Source organism: Heptranchias perlo, chromosome 9 (genome assembly GCF_035084215.1).
Source record: "Heptranchias perlo isolate sHepPer1 chromosome 9, sHepPer1.hap1, whole genome shotgun sequence".
Lineage (NCBI taxonomy): Eukaryota > Metazoa > Chordata > Chondrichthyes > Hexanchiformes > Hexanchidae > Heptranchias > Heptranchias perlo.
Window position 1 is genome coordinate 786,201 of NC_090333.1, and position 23,028 is coordinate 809,228.

The 23,028-nt window shown below is 43.1% G+C and overlaps 1 protein-coding gene across 1 annotated transcript in view; it reads left to right on the plus strand.

Annotated features, from left to right (window-relative positions):
- The first annotated feature begins 1,657 nt into the window (after positions 1–1,657).
- lhx8a (LIM homeobox 8a) overlaps positions 1,658–23,028 on the plus strand; it is a 28,620-nt gene continuing 7,249 nt past the window's right edge. The window contains exons 1-7 of the mRNA XM_067989631.1: positions 1,658–1,891; positions 3,282–3,365; positions 3,508–3,660; positions 6,131–6,252; positions 7,617–7,837; positions 12,465–12,568; positions 21,525–21,620. Of these exons, the coding sequence (XP_067845732.1) occupies positions 1,811–1,891; positions 3,282–3,365; positions 3,508–3,660; positions 6,131–6,252; positions 7,617–7,837; positions 12,465–12,568; positions 21,525–21,620 (861 nt within the window). The 5' untranslated portion in view covers positions 1,658–1,810. The remainder of the gene's footprint in view (positions 1,892–3,281; positions 3,366–3,507; positions 3,661–6,130; positions 6,253–7,616; positions 7,838–12,464; positions 12,569–21,524; positions 21,621–23,028) is intronic.

Here is a 23,028-nt window from a genome sequence, read left to right on the forward strand (position 1 = left end):
CATATAGCCTTAAGAAAATTATACGATAAATATATAGAATCGTACAGCACAGAAAGAGGCCATTCGGCCCATCGTGCCTGTGCCGGCTCTCTGAAAGAGCTACCTATTAGTTTCCTCTCTCCCCATAGCCCTGCAAATTTTTCTATTTTAAGTATATTTATCCAATTCCCTTTTGAAAGTGATTGTTGAATCTGGTTTCAGACAGTGCATTCCAGATCGTAACAGCTCGCTGAGTTTTAAAAAAAAATGTCTCATCTCCCCTCTGGATTTTTTTTTTGACAATTACCTTAAATCTGGGTCCTCTGGTTACCAACCCTCCTGCCAATGGAAACAGTTTCTCCCTATCTACTCTATCAAAACCCCTTCATGTAATGGACCATTTCTTAGAATCCGCAATTTATTTTAAACAACGATTTATGCGGGTGTTTGTCCTCCAATCACCAGCTCATGTAGAGGAGGCACGTCGGTGTGGGTATAAGGTTGTACTTCTTGCTCGAGAAGCGCGCCGTATTCCAATTGTTTTGTACAAAATGTTTGTACAGTGCAATGCAGATATTCATATACATTGCAAAACTGAGGACCACCGGATATTAGCTGGATCAGGAATTGTGTGCGAGTGTGAGAGACTGGCTGCAGCTTCAGACTCAACACCACTTAACGGATTTAACTCGCCCGATAGAAGCCTAACCGAGTTTACGCTTCATTTCGGGGTGAAACATATCAATCCAACGTTTCACCTGCCAAATTGACCACAAGTGATTCATTGAGCACCAAACTTGCATTTATATAGCGCCTTTAAACTGTAGTAAAAAAACGACCCAGCCCGGGAGTAGCAACTACAGGTGTTTACGTTGTTACTCAGCGCAAAGGTACTCCAGGTGCCTCTGAACGGACTGAGAGAATCTACGGCCTCTGCCCCCAACACAATTTGCAAAAACAAAAAAAAACACAGGATTTTTTTTGTTCAAATATTTGGAGGAGCAAATGAAGGGATGATACAGGTCGATCAAGACTTGCAATCTTTTTTTGATGAGAGTCCCATAATTTGTAATCATTAGCACACCGTTCCTCGTGGGCATCATTTTGGAAGCCGCCAGGATTAAAATAATATTAATATGATTCAGATGTCTGCGCGATGTTGATGAAAAGTTATAACAGCGAGTTAGGCAGCTCTGCGTGTTGCTGATAGAGAAATCCGTGCGTCCTGCTTCTCTTTCCTATTCATCCCCCGCCTTTTTTTTTTGGAAAAAAAAACACACACCAGGGGATGTGGAGCGGCTGTGGGCAGGAAGCATGCCGTGCAATGACTGTAAATGTTTTCATTTGCCTGCCTTCCCTTCTAAAGGCTGCGGGGACGTAACGTGAGTCAGTGTTTAGATTTCAGTAAAAGTCGTGTAACTGATTAGAGATAAAGACTCGAGAGAGAGAGAGAGAGAGAATGCTCGCCGCTGGTTGGACACACCGAGAGAGAGAGAAAAAAAGGTTTCTTTTTTGGGTTATGAATAAAAATTCTTAACATGTCCAAGGGCTGTACTGCGTGGAAGAGGTGTGGTCAACGAGAGAAGAAACTTTTTGTAAAGTTCCACCCACTCGACAAGGTAACTTTTTTTTTTAAGTCACACAGCAGTTGAAACTCTGACCGCGGAGAAATTGGACAGGGGAGGAAAAAAAAGCTTTGAACCAGAGGCAATAATAATTTAAAAAGCCTGGAAAATTGATTGAACTAAGCTCTTTTACTTACCCCCACCCCCCACTTTAAAACAGGGATTTTTTTTTGTGTTATGTGACTGGAATACGCGTTTTGAATGCAATGTACTGGAAGAGTCCTGAGCTGTTAGTGTGTGGCATGGGAGGGAAAGCGAACCACACGGATGGTACGGGCTTCGAGAAGGTAAGAACGAAGCAAGGTGTCTGGAGATGGCCGTCTACGCTCAGCCTTCGGGTGAAGGAGATCCGGGGTTACTTTTAATTACGGGCAATTAAACCAACCACAGCACTGAGTCGGGAGGCAGTCCCCTGTTCCAGGAGGTGCCCACTTGTTTGCAGATGCTCTTGTGCTTTTGTAAAGTCCCTTCCTGAATTTTGGCATTTTTAAATGGATCGGTAGTTTTCACTTTTTTAAAAAAAAAATCATTTGACGGCGCCGATCACTCAGATAGTTACCCGAATCGGTGTAACTAGTGAGCCTGTCATGACTGGAAAAAAAAACCCACGACTAGGGAGAGTGAAATAATGCTAGATTCTCAAAGACCGTGATGGGGTGTTCAATGAAATAATGGAGTTGGTGGTTAATCGAGTTAAGATATTTTGTCGCTCTGTGAATAGACTGTGTTCAGGGGCAATCAAGTCAAGGTATTGTCCCATTGAATAGATTGTGTTTAAAATGATTTGCGCGTTAAGGAAGCAAACTGTTAAACTGACCCATTTCGGATTTAAGAGACCGCCGGTCTCATTGAAACGTATTAGTCTACATAGCTAGTCATATAATATTGAACATGGCAGTGGGAATTCCACGTACAGTCCTCATCTCTAACCTATCCCCATACAGGAACGCACGTCTAGACACATTTCAAGTCGGTTGGAGGTTTTAATAAACCCGTGAGCATTCGTGTTTGTGGGGTGTTTTTTTTAAAAAACGCGTTGATTTTGTTTAAAATAATTCCGGGAGAGCTGATCTCCTCGGGACAGTTAACGCGAATCACCTGCACCAGTAATTGCCCCTTGCCTTTTCTCCAGATTGTCAATCGAACAAACATGACCGGAGAGGACCAGCTGTAATTATCTTTCAAGTACCTCCCATTAAACCTCTTCACCTCTAGGTTAGCCTTTCAAAGGCGTTTTTGGATGGAAAAAGGACTGTTTTAATTGTTTGGGGGGAAATCAATTTTCTTTTTTTTTTGTGTCCCCTCACTGACTCCAACCTGATTTGACTGACGTTAGGAATTGATGGATATAAATTAAAAGCTTTGTTCTTTTTTCCCTCCCCTCCCCTCCCAAGTTGCACAATCAAACACTTGACCACAATAACCCGTGACATTGGAATGAAAGTTAACGATTCACTCAAGTGTCTTGTCTTGTTTTCGTAAACGGAGTCTAGGGTATTTACTTTCCAAATTACATCTTTAATGATCACAAGCGTTGTCATGGTGAACAGGGCGAGTGGTTCACGTTTATTCGGGTGAGGAGGGGGGGTTTGTCGATGTCGAAAGATTGGTGCCGCGCAACGATTTCAGAATGTGTTGGATGCTCTCTCTCAAAATCTCTGCCTTTTATTTTTCCAGTTGAAAACCATGTCTGAGGAGTCTGAAACTATCTCCTTCGTCCCCTTCGGAAGAAATCGGAAACCTAGGAGCGCTTGCAGTTTGGTACTAGAACTATCTCTTTCCAATCTCGATTCCTTTTATTTTTATATATATATATATATATATTATTTTAGACCAACTTGCACGTGAATGCTAACTTTCCATTTGTGTCTCTCGCTTCTCCCTCCTTTTTTTTAAAAAAAAGACTAATTCTGATCGAGTTGTTAAAGACGATTCCTGTTCCCCAGCCACGTCCGCCTCGCCATCCTTGTCTCCACAATCGATGGCCCCTTCCGGGACTGGGAAAAACATCTGCTGCAGCTGTGGTCTGGAAATAGTGGATCGATACCTGCTGAAGGTGAGATTGACCATAGAACGAACAGGGGAATCTCGCACCACCACCCTCTCCAAAAAAAAAAACCCCATTCAATTGAAAGCCTTTCTTCTAAAGGGGTTGAGGTCGACCAGTAAGTGGTTTGAGGTTTTACGGTCTTTGGGACCAGTCTAAATATCCAGAAACGCGAACTTTTTTGGATAAGGGGAATTTAACGCCCATTGCCTGTTAAGTGCGCACCATCGAGCAGCGTGAACCCGTACTTTTAGTAATCGGATGGGAGGTTTGGGGAAAGTGGCAAAAGATTATTTTTGCACTTCCTCGAATTTGCAGCAAAGTCTTAAAACGTGGTTGTTTTGGGTGCCATTATAAATGTGTTTTTTTTTTTGCTGATGTAAAACAATTTTGGTATTTAAAGTTTCTAACTTTTCTAGCCCTGGCTCAGTGGGTAGCACTCCCGCCTGAGTCAGAAGGTCGCATAATCCAGGCTGACACTCGGTTGGAGGCGCCGTCTTTCTAATGAGACTAATGAGGTAGAAATATCTCATGGCACTATTCGAAGACGAGCAGGGGAGCTCTCCACGATGTTCCCGCCAATATTTATCCCTCAATCAACATTTTTTTTTAAAAGAAAATTATCTGGGATCTTGCTGTGCCGCCTTTTCTACATTACAACAGTGATTACATTTCAGAAGTACTTCATTGCCTGTGAAGTGCTTTGGGACGCCCTGGGGTCCTAAAAGGCTGTAAATCATGTCTTTCTTTCTGTGACCAAGTTTTCAGTCACCCCTCCGTGTCAATTTTAATGTCTGATTAGCTTCTGCGCAGCCCCTTGGGTCATTTCCCTACGTTAAAGGTGCTATATAAATGCAGGGTGGTTGTTAAGGGTCAGCTTGTATCTGCATTGAACTCTTCAATTAATCGACCTCCTTCCCTCGGTGGTGCCCTTTCGAATGTCCGATCATTCCTTCCTCTGTGCTCTTGTTTAAATGGATCTGGTCATTGATAAAATGCTCAATCCTTTTAAAACCTGTTCTGTCCCCTGTCGGAGCCCGAGCAATTCAAGATTCCACTCCAGGGGTGTCTGTCCTTTCACCTACAAGGAATTCACTAAATGTCTATATAGTCTTGTCTTATCTTAAGGTGACTGGGACCGTAAGAGCATGGTAGTGCAGTGGTCAATGTTACTGGACAAGTAATCCAGAGACCATGAATTAAAATCCCACCACCAGAAACATCTGGAAATAAAATGCTGGGTTAAAAAGCGACTCCAGTGCCTTGTGATTAAAAACCCAACTGGTTCACTAATGCCCCTTTTTAGGGAAGAAAACCAGCCGTCCTTACCTGGTCTGGGCCTATATGTGACTCCAGTCCCACACCATCATGGTTGACCCCTTAACTGCCCTCTGAAGTGGCCTCAAGTTGTAGCAAACGGCTACAAAGAAATCCAGCATTCAAATAGAAGGCCCAGCACCACCGCCGTCACCTTGCGGCAACTAGGGATGGGCAATAAATGCCGGCCTTGCCAGTGATGCCCACATCCCCAGAATGAAATCAATCTTTTTATTTATTTTCTCTACCCCTCTAGGCAATTAGTGGCACAGCTCTTTGCAAAGGGGAGGCTGGAGTTTAGTGAAGGGCATTTAGTAGAATCAGACAGCACAGAAGGAGGCCATTCAGCCCATCATGCCTGTGCTGGATTTTGAAAGAGCTATCTAATTAGTCCCACTCCTCTGCTCTTTTCCCATAGCCCTGAAAATTTTTCCTTTTCAAGTATTTATCCAAATCCCTTTTGAAAGTTATTATTGAATCTGCTTCCACCGCCCTTTCGGGCAGCGCATTCCAGATCAGAACAATTTGCTGCGTTTAAATAAAAAAAAATTCTCCTCTCCCCTGTGGTTTTGTGTCTTCTGGTTACTGACCCCCTCCTGCCAGTGGAAACAGTTTATCATAATTTATTTACTCTATTACCACAGTGACTACACTACTACAGTATTTAATTGGCTGTAAAGCCTGAGGTAGTGAAAAGTGCTATATAAATGCAAGTTCTTTAATTTATGTCTGCAGCCCTTGTTAGTCGTATCCATGTGATTTATATCAATTAGTGTTAATTGTCTTGAGGTGGTGAGTATCAATTGGGTACTCTAGCATCCATTGATAGGAGATTATCTAGGTTGCGGTGTGGGTGTTAATGTGGATCTCTGTGTGCGAATAAAGACTTGGAAGCAACTGAAGACCAGGCTCTCTAATAGTCTACCCTTCACCGCCTGGCTATCCAGTTTATAACGACCCTTGTCTCTGACTCCTGTCCCCTAGAACGATCTCTTCACTCGAGCGTTGCTTCTCTCCAGGGGAGGGGGGTTGGAATGGGCCAGTGGTTTGGAAGCTCGGAGGCTGATGTTTGAATCAGTGTTTCCGATGGCGCTAACGGGCCTGCACCGATCCTCCGGCTGACTCTCGCCCATCTAACTTCTTGCTCTCTCTACCTGTCCAGGTGAACGAGCGGTGTTGGCACGTCCGATGTTTGTCCTGCAGCGTGTGCAGGACCTCTCTAGGCCGGCACACCAGTTGCTACATCAAGGATCAAGAAATATTTTGCAAACTGGATTATTTCAGGTACCAATTATAGATAGCAATATTGTATTTTTTTAAATTTAGAATCGATCAGCTTAATCTGGTTTAGATCCCGACATGACGCCAATGGGCTTCTGCAGGAGTTCTCGTAGCTTGTAGCTCTATTGCTGAAATCGGTTTAAAGACTAATTCCAGCTCCCAGTATCTGATTCATCATGCAAAATCGTGCAAGATTTTCATTTAGAACCAGCGGGCTTCGAGTTCGGAGCGACAGTGTTTCCAGTCGGCCCACTCCGAAGTAATGCTGAAACTTCAAAAATTCGCGTTGATTTCAGGTGAGGTCCAAAAACAGTTCGGTCAGGGATCTGTTTTGATTTGCACACGCGGTCTTGAGAGTTCATTTTGGGTATGTATGTATGTAGAGAGGCGTTAAAAATACAAAGGCACAATGTACAGGGCTGTTTGACTCGTCTTAATCCTGAAGACAGCGACCTAATGTTGGCTTTACAATTTATAAATTGAAACTTTTGCCGAGTCTGGACTTCTACTGTAGTTAATATCGTTGGAAATATGGAGCAGACCCGTCGTAATCCGTAAAAGAGTCCCGAGGGAGGGTCTCGTTAATCAGATGCTGCGGATTTCTAAAATTCCAGTTCGGATTGCCAACTGCCTCCCACTTTTTAATCTCTCGTCCAGATCGAATATTTCTTGTATAGCTTGGGCCATCTGAGCTGGATGTTTTACAGTCGCGTCCCAACAACGAGGGAGGGATATTTTACCGCACCAGTGGCTCCAAGTGTTGGCCTGGGTAGCACTCTCGCCTCTGAGTCAGAGGGTTGTGGGTTTAAGACCCACTCCAGAGACTTGAGCAGGTAATCCAGGCTGACGCTCAAAGTGCAGTACTGAGGGAGTGCTGCGCTGTCGGAGGTGCCATCTTTCTGATGAGCCCTTAAACTGAGGCGCTCTCTGCCTTCTCAGTGGATGCAAAAATCCCAAGGCACTATTCCAATGTCCTGGGCCAATATTTATTCCTCAGCCAACATCGATTTTTTAAAAAAAAGAACATTACCTGTTTATTATCACGTTGTTTGTGGGATCTTGCTGTGCACAAATTGACTGCTGTATTTTCCTACATTACAACAGTGACTACACTTCAAAGGTATTTCATTGGCTGTGAAGCACTTTGGGATGTCCTGAGGTCATGAAAGGCGCTATATAAATGCAAGTTCTTTCTGTCCCGTTCTCTTGAATGAAGTTTTCAGTAGTTGGGGGTCGGTAGGAGGAGGAAGTTCTCCTCCACTCTCTTCCCCCCCCCCCCCCCCACACTGTACTAATTTGGAGAGTTTTGAGACTTATTCCCCCTCTTAACCTACAGCCCAACCCGCTCCTATTTCTGTTTTGAACAGGCGGTACGGTACCCGGTGCGCTCGCTGTGGCAGACACATCCACTCGACGGACTGGGTCCGCAGGGCGAAGGGCAACGTCTATCACCTGGCATGCTTCGCCTGCTTCTCCTGCAAGAGGCAGCTGTCCACCGGGGAGGAGTTCGCTCTGGTGGAAGAGAAGGTCCTCTGCCGGATACATTACGACTGTATGTTGGACAACCTGAAAAGGGCAGCTGAAAATGGTAAACCCTTCACTTATGAATAGAGGTGTATAAAAGCAAGGAAGTTGTGGTAAACCTTTTTATATAAAACACTGGTTAGGCTTCAGCTGGAGTATTGTGTCCCATTCTGGGCACCGCACTTTAGGAAGGAGGGGGTGCAGAGGAGATTTGCTAGAATGGTACCAGGGATGAGGGCCTTCGGTTATGGGGAGAGACTGGAGAATCTGGGGTTGTTGTCCTTAGAGAAGAGAAGGTTAAGAGGAGATTTGATAGAGGTGTTCAAAATCATGAAGGGCTTTGATGGAGTAAATAAGGAGAAACTGTTTCCAGTGGCAGAAAGGTCGTTAACCAGAGGACACAGATTTAAGGTGATTTCGAAAAGAACCAAAGATGACCAGGAAAAACTTATGATTTTCTAAAATTTTATGTAGCGAGTTATGATTATCTGGAATGCACTGCCTGAAGGGGTGGCGGAAGCAGATTCAATAATAACTTTCAAAAGGGAATTGGATAAATACTTGATTTGGAAAAATTTGCAGGGCTACAGGGAAAGAGCAGGGGTATGGGACTAATTGGATAGATCTCTCAAAGAGCTGACACAGGCACAATGGGCCAAATGGTCATCTGTGCTGTATGATTCGATGGAAAAAAAAAAGGCTTTTGAATGTTTTGTTGTCCCATCTCTGAGGGTTGCCAACTCTGGACATATTCAGGTGTCAACCTGCCCCCACACTCCTACCATTAGTCGCCGACATGCCCATCCTCACTGCGCTCTGCCTTTCAGCCAATTGGAAAGCGAACCAGATTCTTTGTTACCTGATTGGATGGTTTTTGACTTGTCAATCCAACAGCCTTTCTCCCCCACCCCCCAAATGTCTTTTTTGCAACTAATGAACAAAAGAGCTCAAAGAATATTTTTTTAATGCCCCTATGATTTTTCCCATGCTGCTTGCAGCACTGTCCTGGAGATTAGCCTTTAATTCCTGGAGGGCAATCCTGGGGGTTTGGCAAACCTATTCCCTAAAGACATTTTTTTTAAAAATGCCATCAGTAGACTTACACTCTTATTGAGAATTTGAGTTTTAACTTGGCGATTCACGTGGTAATGAAGTTTTTTGTTAAATTTTTCGAAGCAAAGCTTAAAAAAAATAAGTTGATGCAATTAACTCTTCATTTAATCAGATGTCCTAGAGTTGAGTTACTGTTTCCTGGTATCTTAATGATTTCAGATGGATTGTTGTGTCTAATTGAATGTATGAAGTTGCAGTGCTTTTTAGAAACTGGACTTGGTTTAACTGAATGTTCCAAGTGTGAATAGACTTGATTGAATTTTATATGGCAAATGGACTCTGGACACTTCTACTGAGACCAGTATTTTTACGGAGGCATGTCAGATGCTGGTCACGGGAAGATCTTGAATATTGGACTGTTTTAGTACTATCTTGATGTATAGTAATTATGAAATAAAATGTTCCATTCCTGATGGTCCTCCCACCAATGTTGTAGGGTAGCTTTTCATTGACACAGAAGGTATGAGCATGTAATCGAAGGGTTGGTGTTCATGAGCACCAAACAATTCTTTCCACTCCTTGATCTAATTAAATGGTGGAACAGGCTCGCGGGGCTGAATGGCCCACTCCTGTTTCTATGTTCCTATTGATGAAGGAAGGGGTATGAACTGAGGATTATTACCAGAAGAGTGAAGGGGCAGTTAGGATCACCCACACATGGTTATTGGGACAGGTATTGCTTTGTTACAAGTGACTATTGAGTGTCTATAACAACTTATAAATGGACATGGGATAATTATTTTGAACAGGAAGAATTGACTAGGATACAGGAAGTGGTATTAGAGTAGATGGCTCTAGTTGAAGTGTGGAACATAGGAACAGGAGTAGGCCATTCAGCCCCTCGAGCCTGTTCGCCATTCAATGAGATCATGGCTGATCTGTATCCCAACTCCAACCACCTGCTTTGGTTCCATACCCTTGGCTAGCAAAAATCTATCAAGCTCAGATTTAAAATGATTAATTGCGTTGGCATCTACTGTTAGCTCCAACTGTGTTTCCTAACTTCTCTCCTGAATGGTCTGGTCCTGATTTTAATAGTGTGTCCCCTTGTCCTAGACTTCCCCCACCAGCTGGTAAAGTTTCTCTCTCTACCCTATCAATTCCTCTCAAAATCCAAAAAAATCTCAATCAAATCAACCCTTAACCTTCTATCCAGGGAATACAAGCTTAGTTTATGTACTCTCTCCTCACAATTTAACCCTTGGAGCCCTGGTAACATTCTGGGTTGAATGCTTTTTGTACTGTAATTTGTATGATTATTCTAATTGTTGCCTGATCATGTGCAAAACTTGGTCAAAAGTATTGGAGTAAATTTCTGAAGCAGTAATTGGGACACTAAATGCATTCCAATTGGGGTTTTATTTCCCTCAATTTCAATGAATGGAGATCAGTGTTTTTAGGAAAAGTGGATATACAGCAATAAATACTTGATTCATTTCATAATAGCCAGATGATCTTTATTGAGATCATTTATTGAGCACTTGCATTCCTGCTGTTTTTAGTTTGGGATTTATATTGTAGTCCGCAATAACTTTTACTGATTATGGGATTAAAGGTGAAATAGGAGCAGTTAGTTTTCATTAACTAAAGCTAGTATTGAATTTTTTTTGAAGGTGACTAAAGTAGTGGACAGGGGAATGTCAGTGGATGTTATTTATATGGACTTCCAGAAGTCATTTGATAAGGTCCCACATAAGAGACTTTACCTAAGTTAGAAGCCCATGGAATAGAGGGAAAAGTACGGACTTGGTTAGGAAGTTGGCTGAGCGAAAGGCGACAGTGAGTATGGATAATGGGAAGGTACTCACATTGGCAGGGTGTGACTAGTGGAGTCCCGCAGGGATCTGTCTTGGGGCCTCAATTATTCACAATATTTATTAACGACTTAGACGGAGGCATAGAAAGTCTGAAACCTAAGTTTGCCAATGACACAAAGATTGGTGGCATTGTAAGCAGTGTAGATGAAAACATAAAATTACAAAGTGATATTGATAGATTAGGTGAATGGGCAAAACTGTGGCAAATGGAATTCAATGTAGACAAATGTGAAGTCATCCACTTTGGATCAAAAAAGGATAGAACAGGGTACTTTCTAAATGATAAAGTTTAAAAAACAGTGGCTGTCCAAAGGGACTTAGGGGTTCAAGTACATCGATCATTGAAGTGTCATGAACAGGTGCAGAAAATAATCAAGAAGGCTAATGGAATGCTGGCCTTTATATCTAGAGGACTGGAGTACAAGGGGGCAGAAGTTATGCTGCAGCTATACAAAACCCTGGTTAGACCGCACCTGGAGTACTGTGAGCAGTTCTGGGCACCGCACCTTCGGAAGGACATATTGGCCTTGGAGGGAGTGCAGCGTAGGTTTACTAGAATGATACCCGGACTTCAAGGGTTAAGTTACGAGGAGCGATTACACAAATTGGGTTTGTATTCTCTAGAGTTTCGAAGGTTAAAGGGTGATCTGATCGAAGTTTATAAGATATTAAGGGGAACGGATAGGGTGGATAGAGAAACTATTTCCGCTAGTTGGGGATTCTAGGAGTAGGGGGCACAGTCTAAAAATTAGAGCCAGACCTTTCAGGAGTGAGATTAGAAGACATTTCTACACACAAAGGGTGGTTGAAGTTTGGAACTCTCTTCCGCAAATGGCAAATGATACTAGCTCAATTGCTAACTTTAAATGTGAGATAGATAGCTTTTTGGCAACCAAAGGTATTAAGGGATATGGGCCAAAGGCAGGTATATGGAGTTGATCACAGATCAGCCATGATCTTATCAAATGGCAGAGCAGGCACGAGGGGCTGAATGGCCTACTCGTGTTCCTATGTATGCTGCAGTACAAAACGTGGGTACCAAAAATCCATGAAGAGTATATACGAAATACATTGCAAATATTAAAGTTGGTAAAATGTACATTTTTGCAGTTAATGACTTTCTGAATAATATCTTGCAATATAATCCATTTTCATAGCAACCAAAAATAGAAATTTTAGTACATTTTAATTGAGTTCTCGTTCCCAGTAAAATGAAGGCTGCACATGGAGTTTGTTGGCTCGTAATGTGAGCACAAGCATGTTTGAAAGTTCTTAATTCTAGCGCAAACTTTTTTTGGTGATTAAATTTGATCATAAGCCAGTGTGAGATCTTTACCTACAACAATTTGGATTTATGCTGTGCCAACATTATAGGAGAGACACTGAGCAGGAGTAGAGGTGATTAGAGAGCTGACCGAATGCATGGTCAAGAGGAATTTTGAGGCCTTTTGCAGGCTTGAGATTTAGCAAAGGTTTCTGGATAGATTTTGAGTACAGATGGAAAGACTGCTCAGAGGAACAGTGGTAGGAGGTATAGGATGCACAGGATACCAGAGTGTAATAACTGAGTGGGGAATTAACTAGGTTGTAGAGAGGAGGATTTTTAGATCAAAATTTTGAATCCTGGGGGACAAGTGGATCATGCAAAATGATATATTACAAAACAATCTTGTGTCCAGAGTTATTTTACATAAGACATTGACACAGCTTCAGGTTCTTTTGATTTTTGCATAATTTGAGATTATAACTGAATTCTCACAGGGAATGGAATAAGTATGGAAGGAGCATTACCAACAGAACAAGATGTGAATCAACCCAAGCCAACAAAACGAGCACGAACCAGCTTCACAGCCGATCAGCTCCAGGTAATGAACTTTCCATCGCCTTCCAGTTCAAAAGCAGAGAATCTATGTTAAACTTATATAGAACCTTGATTAGACCACACTGGAGTACTGTCCACAGTTCTGGATTGTGGAGGCACTGGACAAAGTGCCAAAAAAAGATTTACGAGGATAATACCAGGACTGAGCGGGTACAACTATCAGAAGACTGAACAGGCTGGGGCTCTTTACTCTAGAGAAGAGAAGGCTGAGGGGTGACCTGATAGAGGAAAAAACTATGAAGGGGCTCGACAGATGGCTTTCACAGGTCTAGGGTGACGCCGAAGTAGACTGGGTGAGGTGAGCATCCTGTTTGAGGAGTTGATCACCATTGAATTCACGCGAGGCACTGGTATCGTGCAAGTGAAAGATGGAGGAGATGGTCTTTGTGCTACTTGGCTGAAGATGCCATTTCAGACCGTACTCATTATAGCATTAATGAGCTTGGTTTCTAGGGTGGCAAAGTCACTAGTTTGACTAGCTGGTAAATCTATGAAACAGCAGTGGTAACTATTCATGAAAGTAATTGGATTACAAAACTGGTGTATCTATCATCCTTGAAAGACAAAAAAGGAAGTTTCTGGGCTGATATGATAAACAAAGGGAGAAGGCTTATGTAAGGAAAATAATGGCCAAAATGAGGATTATAGAAAGCAACAAAAGACCCCCAAAAAAATAACTAGGGCAAGGTTAGTACGGGGTGGGGAAAAACTTTCTAATGGTAATAGAGGTTTTTGTAAGCACGTCAAGAAAGTGGTAGCGAAAGAGAAGGAATGCGTCCATTTTAAAAACTGATTTGGGTATGACTTGAGGATAAAGACCTAGTGGAATTAATTGCTTTGGTCTTCACAGGAGGTGGTGATGATACCAGAGGTGCAGGGAAGATTAGTAAAAGGGGAGGGGGGAAAGTTACAAGGATAATGAGTTCTGGCAACAGTTGTATCTTTTGAGTTTGGTTTTAAAAATAATAAATAGGCAAGGAAATTAGGGATTTATTATATTACTTATTCTAGGAAAGATGTGAAGGCTTTAGAGGGTGCAGAAGAGATTTACTAGAATGGTTCCAGGGATGAGGGACTTTAGTTCCGTGGATAGACTGGAGAAGCTGGGGTTGTTCTCCTTGGAACAGAGAAGGTTGAGAGGAGATTTGATAGAGGTGTTCAAAATCACGAAGGGTCTAGACAGAGTAGATAGAGAGAAACTGTTCCCATTGGCAGAAGGATCAAGAACCAGAGGGCATAGATTTAAGGTGATTGGCAAAAGAACCAAAGGTGACATGAGGAAAAACTTTTTTACACAGCGAGTGTTTAGGATCTGGAATGCACTGCCCAAGGGGGAGGTGGAGGCAGATTCAATCACTGCCTTCAAAAGGGAACTGGATAAGCACTTGAAAGGGAAACATTTGCAGGGCTACGGGGATAGAACGGGGGAGTGGGACTAGCTGGATTGCTCTTGCAATAGAGCCGGCGCGGACTCGATGGGATGAATGGCCTCCTTCCGTGCTGTAACGATTCTATGATTGGGATGTAGGTGTTGCTGGCAAGACCAGCATTTATTGCCCATCCCTAGTTACCCTGAGTTTGATGAAACTGAGTGACTTTCTAGGCCACTTCAGAGGGCAGTTAAGAGTCACACTTTGGTGTGGGACTGGAGTCACATAGGCCCAGACATGATAAGGACTGCAGGTTTCCTTCCCTAAAGGACATTAGTGGATCAGTTGGGTTTTTAACAACAATCCAACAGCTTCATGGTCACTTTTAATGATACCAGCTTTATTTGCAGATTTTTTTTTAAAAACTGAATTCAATTTCCCAAACTGCCATGGTGGGATTTGAACTTGCGTTCTCCTGATTACTAGTCCAGAAATTTTAGTTATAATCTTCAGAGCTCACCAGTAAGTAGCAAATGTTACTATCTTCCAAAAAAAAAGAGGAATAATGGAAACCACATAACTATTGGCTATTGAATTTAATATCAGTCATGGGGGAAATTGCTACAATCCATTATTCTGAGCACTTGACGACAAGCATATGACGACCCAGCCATTGCATAGTGGTTAGCACCCTCGCTCTTGAGTTGGATGGTCTTTGGCTCAAGTCCTACTCCAGAGACTTGAGCCCATAATCCAGGCTGACACTCCCAGTGCAGTACCGAGGGAGCGCTGTGCTGTCTGAGGTGCCGTATTATGGACGAGACGTTAAACCAAGGCTCCGCCTGCCTGCCCTCCCTAAGAACAGCACAGGAATTCTCCCTGGTGCCCTGCCAATGTTTAGCCCTCAACCAACAACACTAAAACAGATTTTCTTGTCGTTATCACGTTGCCGATTGTGGGATCTTGCTGTGCTCAAATTGGCTACCGAGTTTCCTATATTACAACCGTGGCGACACTTCAGGTACTTCTTTGGTTGTAAAGCGCTTTAGGATTGGAGAGAATTAACGTGGTCTTATGAAACTGGTCACATCTAACCCAGTAAAGTTCTTTGCCAACTGCTGAGGCTACAGTTAGAGGATCCTCTTCTGTCACGTGTGTGGATTTTTCAGAAAGCATTTAAGCTTCTGCGGAAGAGATCTGCAAGTTGAAGTTAAGATACATGGTTAGGAAACTGGGAGGTAGAAGAGATTGATTTGGATAAAAAGGACACTTTGTGGATTGGTGGGCAGTGAGGTGGTGGATGAATTAGTGATGGGAGGGTGGGCCCCCAGCTTTTCGCTCCTGATTTGGGAATCAGTTTGGGGGGTGGGGGGGTTGCGCACGGGTGTATATGGAATTGACACTGAACTAGGACCTATTGTGAAAGACAGCAAATATATTGCAAACAAATATGGGACTGAAAGTCGATAAATCCCAAGGACCCGATGATCTACATCCCAGTGTTCTGAAAGAGGTGGTTATAGAGATAGTGGATGCATTGGTTGTCATCTTCCAAAATTCGATAGATTCTGGAATGGTTCCTGCAGATTGGAGGGTGGCAAATGTAACCCCACTATTTAAGAAAGGAGGGAGAGAGAAAACAGAATTACAGACCAGTTGTCTGACATCAGTAGTAGGGAAAATGCTAGAATTTATTATAAAGGATATGATAACAGGACACTTAGAAAATAATAATAGGATTTGGAAGAGTCGACATGGATTTATGAAAGGGAAATCATGTTTGACAAACCTATTGGAGTTCTTTTGAGGATGTAACTAGTAAAGTAGATGAGGGGGAAACCAGTGGATGTGGTGTATTTGGATTTTCAGAAGGCTTTCGATAAGGTCCCACACAGGAGGTTGGTGAACAAAGTTAGAGCACATGGAATTGGGGGTAATATATTGGCATGGATTGAGAATTCGTTAACAGACAGAAAACAGAGACTGTACCTGGAGTGTTGTGTACAATTTTGGTGTCCTTATCTAAAGAAAGGATCTACTTGCCATAGAGGGAGTGCAACGAAGGTTCACCAGACTGATTCCTGGGATGACGGGATTGTCGTAGGAGGAGAGATTGAGTAGACCAGGCCTGCATTCTCTAGAGTTTGGAAGGATGAGCGGTGATCTCATTTAAACATTCAAAATTCTTACAGGGTAGATGCAGGAAGGCTGTTTCCCCTGGCTGGGGAGTCTAGAACCAGGGGTCACAGACTCAGAATAAAGGGGTAGGTCATTTAGGACTGAAGTGAGGAGAAATTTCTTCACTGAGGGTGGTGAATCTTTGGAATTCTCTGAGCCGCCACAGCCCTCTGGGGTAGTCATTGAGTAACATTCAAAACAGAGGCCGATAGATTTTTAGATATTAAAGACATCAAGGGATATGGGGATAGTGCAGGAAAATGGCGTTGAGATAAAAGATCAGCCATGATCTTGTACGGCAGAGCAGGCTCGAGGGGCCGGATGGCCTACTCCTGCTCCTATTTCTTGCGTGGTACATTTTGTCCTCGTTCCTCCATTCTTGTGTCCAAGACACATGGGGAAGTGCAAACATGTGGGGTAGATAAGCCATTCAAAACCTGCCTTGCAGGTCCAAAACAACCAAACCCTGATGGAATGCTTGGCTTATCCCAAGAGGTGCAGAATATAAAAAGTAGTATTGCAATTGCACAGAGCACTGGTCAGACTGCTCTTGGGATATTATAGAACAGCAACTTGCATTTATATTGCTCCTTTAACGTAGCAAAATGCCCCAAGGCGCTTCACAAGCGTTATCAATCAAAATTTGATACTGAGCCACATAGAGATATTAGGACAGGTGACCAAAAGCTTGGTCAAAAAGGTAGGTTTTAAGGAGCATCTTAAAGGAGGAGAGGGGTTTAGGGAGGGGAGTCCAGGGTTTAGGGAAGGGAGTCCAGAGCTTAGGGCCTGGACAGCTGAAGGCACGGCTGCCAATAGTGGGGCGATTTAAAAATCGGGGATGTGCAAGAGGCCAGAATTGGAGGAGCGCAGAGATCTTGGAGGGTTGTAGGGCTGGAGGAGGTTAGAGATGGGGAGAAGCGAGGCCATGGAGGGAATTGTCAAAACAAGGATGAGAATTTTAAAATCAAGGCGTTCCTGGACCAGGCGCCAATGTAGGTCAGCGAGCACGGGGTGATGGGAGAACGGGACTTGGTGCAAGTTAGGATAGGGGCAGCAGAGTTTCTGGATGAGCTCAAGTTTATGGAGGGTGGAAGACGGGAGGCCAGCCAGGACGTCATTGGAATAGTCCAGTCCGGAGGTAACACAGGCATGGATGAGGGTTTGAGCAGTAGATGAGCTGAGGCAGGGGTAGAGATGGGTGACATATAACAAGGTGGAAGTAGACGGTCTTAGTGATGGAGTGGCTATGTGGTCCGAAGCTCATCTTGGGGTCAAATAGGACATCAAGGTTGCAAATGGTCTGGTTCAGCCTCAGACAGTGGCCAGAGGAAGGGATAGATTCCCTATCTACCTGTCCAATCATCATAACACTCTGATCAGATCACCTTTTAATCTCTAGGGAATCCCTATGGGGCAAAGTGCAGCAAATCCTTTGGTCTTTGTACAAAGTGATTCCCCAGATTCATTTTTAATTGGCTTAGCTCATTAATGTTCTGTCCTCTTGTTGTGGATTCTCCTATTAGTAGCTCACTGGCTTTCCTTCCTAAACCTCCACCTTTTTTAAGGTGTTCCTTAAAACCTCCCTCTTTGACCAAAGTTTTGGTCACCTGTCGTATCTCCTCCTTTGGCTCGGTGTCAATTTTTGTCTGAGTGGCTCCTCTGCGGAGCACTGGGATGTTTTACTATGTTTCTTTAAATGCAAGTTGTTGTTCATAGTATCATAGGTACAGCACAGGAGGCGGCCATTTGGCCCATCGTCCCTGTGCCGGCTCTTTGAAAGAGCTGCCCAATTAGTCTCACTCCCCCTGCTCTTTTTTTCCCCAATGTCCTATAATTTTTTTTCCCCTTCAAGTATTTATCCAATTCCATTTTGAAAGTTATTATTGAATCTGCTTCCACTGCCCTTTCAGGCAGTGCATTCCCGATCACAACTCGCTACTCATTTTTTAAAAAAAAAATGTTTCCTCATGTCCCCTCTGGCTCTTTTGCCGATCACCTTAAATCTGTGTCCTCTGGTTACCGATCCTTTTGCCATTGGAAACAGTTTCTCCTTATTTACTCTATCAAAACTCTTCATGATTTTGAACACCTATTAAATCTCCCCTTAACCTTCTCTGTTTTAAGGAGAATAAGCCCAGCTTCTCCAGTCTCTCCACATAACTGAAGTCCCTCATCCCTGGTATCATTCTAGTAAATCTCCTCTGCACCCTCTCTAAGGCTTTGACATCCTTCCTAAAGTGTGGTGCCCAGAATTGAACACAATACTCCAGCTGAGGCCTAACCAGTATTATAAAGGTTTAGCATAACTTCCTTCCTTTTGTACTCTATGCCTCTATTTATAAAGCCCAGGATCCCATATGCTTTTTAAACAGCCTTCTCAACTTGTCCTGCCGCCTTCAAATATTTGTGTGTGCGCACTGCCAGGTTCCTCTGTTCCTGCACCCCCTTTAGAATTGTACCATTTAGTTTATATTGCCTCTCCTCATTCTTTCTACCAAAATGAATCACTTCACACTTCTGTTAAATTTCATCTGCCATTTGCCTGCCCATTTCACCAGTCTGTTATTATCCTTCACATTGTTTACTACATTTGAGTTTCATGTCATCTGCAAACTTTGAAATTATACCCTGTATACCCAAGTCCAGGTCATTAATAAATATCATAAAGAGCAGTGGTTCTAATACAGACCCCTGGGGAACACCACTGTATACTTCCCTCCAGTCTGAAAAACAACCGTTCACCACTACTCTCTGCTTTCTGGCCCCTAGCCAATTTTGTATCCATGCCACCACTGTCCTTTTTAATCCCATGGGTTTTAATTTTGTTAACAAGCCTATTTTGTGGTACTTTATCAAATGGCTTTTGAAAGTCCCTATACATAACATCAACCGCACTACCCTCATCAACCCTCTCCATCAAGTTAGTCAAACACAATTTTCCTTTAACAAATTCGTGCTGACTTTCGTTTATTAGCCCATACTTTTCCAAGTGCCAATTAATATTGTCCTAGATTATTGTCTGTTTCCCCACCATTGACGTTAGGTTGACTGGCTTGTAATTGCCGAATTTATTCTTCTCTCCTTTTTTTGAACGGCGTGTAACACTTGTAATCCTGTTTGAGAGATACTTGGGAAGTACTTGGTTCCCCACTACCAGGAATAGTGGGGAACCAAGGATCTAATGGGAGTGCGGAACTTTAAAGTAATTAATATCAGTAGTGGAAAAAGTACTTCAGAAACTAATGAGACTAAAATCTGATAGATCCCCGGACCTGATGGCCTACATCCGAGGGTTCTAAAAAAGGTGGCTGCAGAGATAGTGGATGCATTGGTTATGATCTTCCAAAATTCCCTAGATTCTAGAACGGTCCCTGTTGATTGGAAGGTAACAAATGCGACCCCGCTATTCAAGAAAGGAGGGAGAGAGAAAACGGGGAAACTACAGGCCAGTTAGCCTGACATCAGTCGTCGGGAAAATACTGGAATCCGTTATTAAGGGAGTGGTAACAGGGCACTTGGAAAATCATGATATGGTCAACATGGTTTTAAGGAAGGGAAATCGTGTTTGACAAACTTTTTTATTAGCGTTTTTTGAAGATGTAACTAGTAGGGTAGATAAAGGGGGACCAGTGGATGTCATATATTTGGATTTTCAAAAGGCATTTGGTAAGGTGCCACATAAAAGGTTATTATGCAAGGTAAGGGCTCATAGGGTTGGGGGGTAATATATTAGCATGGATAGAGGAATTGGTGCACGGACCAAAAAAAAACAGTAGGGATAAATGGGTCATTTTCAGGTTGACAGGCTGTAACTAGTGGGGTACCACAAGGGCCCCAGCTATTTACAATCTATATTAATGACTTGGGTGAAGAGACCGAGTGTAATGTATCCAAGTTTGCTGATACAAAGCTAGGTGGGAAAGTAAGCTGCGAGGAGGACACAGTCTGCAAAGAGATATAGACAGGTTAAGTGAGTGGGCAAGAAGGTGGCAGATGGAGTATAATGTGGGGAAATGTGAAGTTATTCACTTTGGTAGGAAGAATAGAAAAACAGAATATTTTTTAAATGGTGAGAAACTGTTAAATGTTGGTGTCCTCCTACAAGAAACACAAGTTAACATGCAGGTACAGCAAGCAATTCGGAAAGCAAATGGCATTTTGGCCTTTATTGCAAGGGGTTGGAGTAAGAATATGGAAGTCTTACTATAATTGTACAGGGCTTTGGTGAGACCTCACCTGGAGTACTGTGTAGTTTTGGTCTCTTTATCTAAGGAAGGATATACTTGCCTTGGAGGCAGTGCAACAAAGGTTCACTGGATTGATTCCTGGGATGAGAGGGTTGTCCTATGAGAAGTTGTTGAGTAGAATGGGCCGATTCGCTCTGGAGTTTAGAAGAATGAGAGGGGATCTCTTTGAAATGCATAAGATTCTGAAGGGGCTGAGAGGCTGTTTCTCCTCGCTGGAGTGTCTAGAACTAGAGGGCATAGTCTCAGGATAAGGGATTGGTTATTTAAGACTGATTAGGAATTTCTTCACCTAAGAGGGTTATGAATCTTTGGAATTCTCTACCCCCGAGGGCTGTGGATGCTCAGTCATTGTGTATTCAGATCTATATTGAGATATATAGATTTTTGGACTCTAGGGGGATCGGGCGGGAAAGTGGAGTTGAGGTTAAAGATCAACCATGATCTTATTGAATGGCGGAGCAGGCTCGAGGGGCCATGTGACCTGCTCCTATGTTATGCATTAAGGGATATGGTTAATAACGCAAGGAACTGGGATTGAAATGATAGAGCCTCTACACCTGACTATAATGGAGTAGGCTCAATGTTTCTACGTCCTACTGAGGGAGTGCTGCACTGTCGGAGGTGCCGTCTTTCGGATGAGATGTTAAACCGAGGCACCGTCTGCCCCCTCGGGTGGATGTAAAAGATCCCAAGGCACTATTTCAAAGAGGAGCTGGGGAGTTCTCCCCAGTGTCCTGGGCCAATATTTATCACTCAACCAACATCACCAAAAACAGATTATCTGGTCATTACCTCATTGCTGTTTGTGGAATCTTGCTGTGTGCAAATTGGCTGCTGTGTTTTCTACATTACAACAGTAACTACACTTCAAAAGTAATTAATTGACTGTAAAATGCTTTGGGATGTCTAGGATTGTGAATGCAAGTCTTTTTCTTATGAACCAAGCTGCCTACTGGTTCAAATTAAAAATGATAAACAAAATTCCAACGTAACTCATTTTGAGGTTGAGGGAATAGAAATATTACATTGGCATTGTCCTTGATAGGTGGTTTTTAGTCTAAAGTCTGTACTTTTCCAAATGGATTTAAAATTGGACAGTTATGCCAATTACTAAAAGTTGTTTAACACCATTCTTGTTTCTCAGATAATGCAAGCGCAGTTTTCACAAGACAACAATCCAGATGCACAAACACTCCAGAAACTTGCAGACAGGACTGGTCTAAGCAGACGTGTTATACAGGTGAGACCATTTTGAAGATTACATGTTCAGTTAGAATGATCTTGTTGTGCAGGATGATCAGAATTGCAAGGCTTTAGCCTGGCTGCGAGTTCGCTGGATACCCTAATTCCCATAGGTGGGTTTGAATGACTTATTAGCACTCCCTAGTGTTATGCTACCGTCCCACTCCAGAGATTTGAGCACGTGATCCGGGCTGGCGCACTCAGTGCAGTACTGAAGGAGTGCTGCACTGTCGCAGGTGCCATCTTTCTGATGAGACGTAAAACCGAGGCCCCGCCTGCCCCCTCGGGTGAACGTAAAAGATCCCATGGCAATATTTCAAAGAGGAGCAAGGGAGTTTGCCCCCTGTGTCCTGGCCAATGCTTATCCCTAAACCAGTATCACTAAAACAGATGATCCAGTCATTTATCACATTGCTGTTTGTGGGACCTTGCTGTATTTCCCTATATTACAACAGTGACTGCACTTCAAAAGTACTTCATTGGCTGGGAAGTGCTTTGGGTCGACCTGAGATAGTGATATATAAATGCAAGTCTTTCAATACCACTTTGCACCAACGCAAAAAGCAGTGGTGGGAGTCGGGCTCCACAGAACCCAGGAGGTGTGATGCCTCATTAGCATGGATGTAGGATAATTCCAGCCCAACGGGAGCTCGCCGTTTATGACTAACCAGAAGACCCATGGGACCTCCTGGGCGTCTTGTAAGCTTTTAACATGTAGTTCACTGTTGTCCACGCTCCTTTAATTTTTGGAAAAAGTTAATGGGAATTTTGTGTGAAAACCTGAGATGCTTTACTCACTTGGGCAAGAGTGTAAGGTGCAGCTGAGTCTCCTGGGTGTGTGGTGCACTCTACAGATCCTGGTCTGAAAGCAGTATCTGTCATCTAATTGCCACCCTAGTAATCAAATCAAGTGTAATGTACACCAATCCAGTTCAAGTATTTAACTTGTTGCACAAATACATACTTCACATACAAGAATGCAGTAGCGTAGCCAGATGTATCTGTATACATGTATAATAGAGGTAGAGTGCAAAAAGCAAGGAAGTTGTGCTAAACCTTTATAAAACTCTGGTTAGGCCTCAGCTGGAGAATTGTTCAATTCTGGGCACCACACTTTAGGAAGGAGGTTATGGCCTTGGAGAGGGTGCAGAGGAGATTTACAAGAATGGGACCAGAGATGAGGGACTTCAGTTACGTGGAGGAGCTGGGATTGTTCTCCTTAGAGCAGAGAAGGTTAAGGGGCGATTTTAATAGATGCCTTCAAAATTATGAAGGGCTTTGATAAATAAGGAGAAACCATTTTCACTGGCGGGAGGGTCGGTAACCAGAGGATACAGATTTAAGATAATTGGCAGAAGTGCAAGAGGGGGAGATGAGAATTGTTCTTGCATCGTGAGGTGTTATGA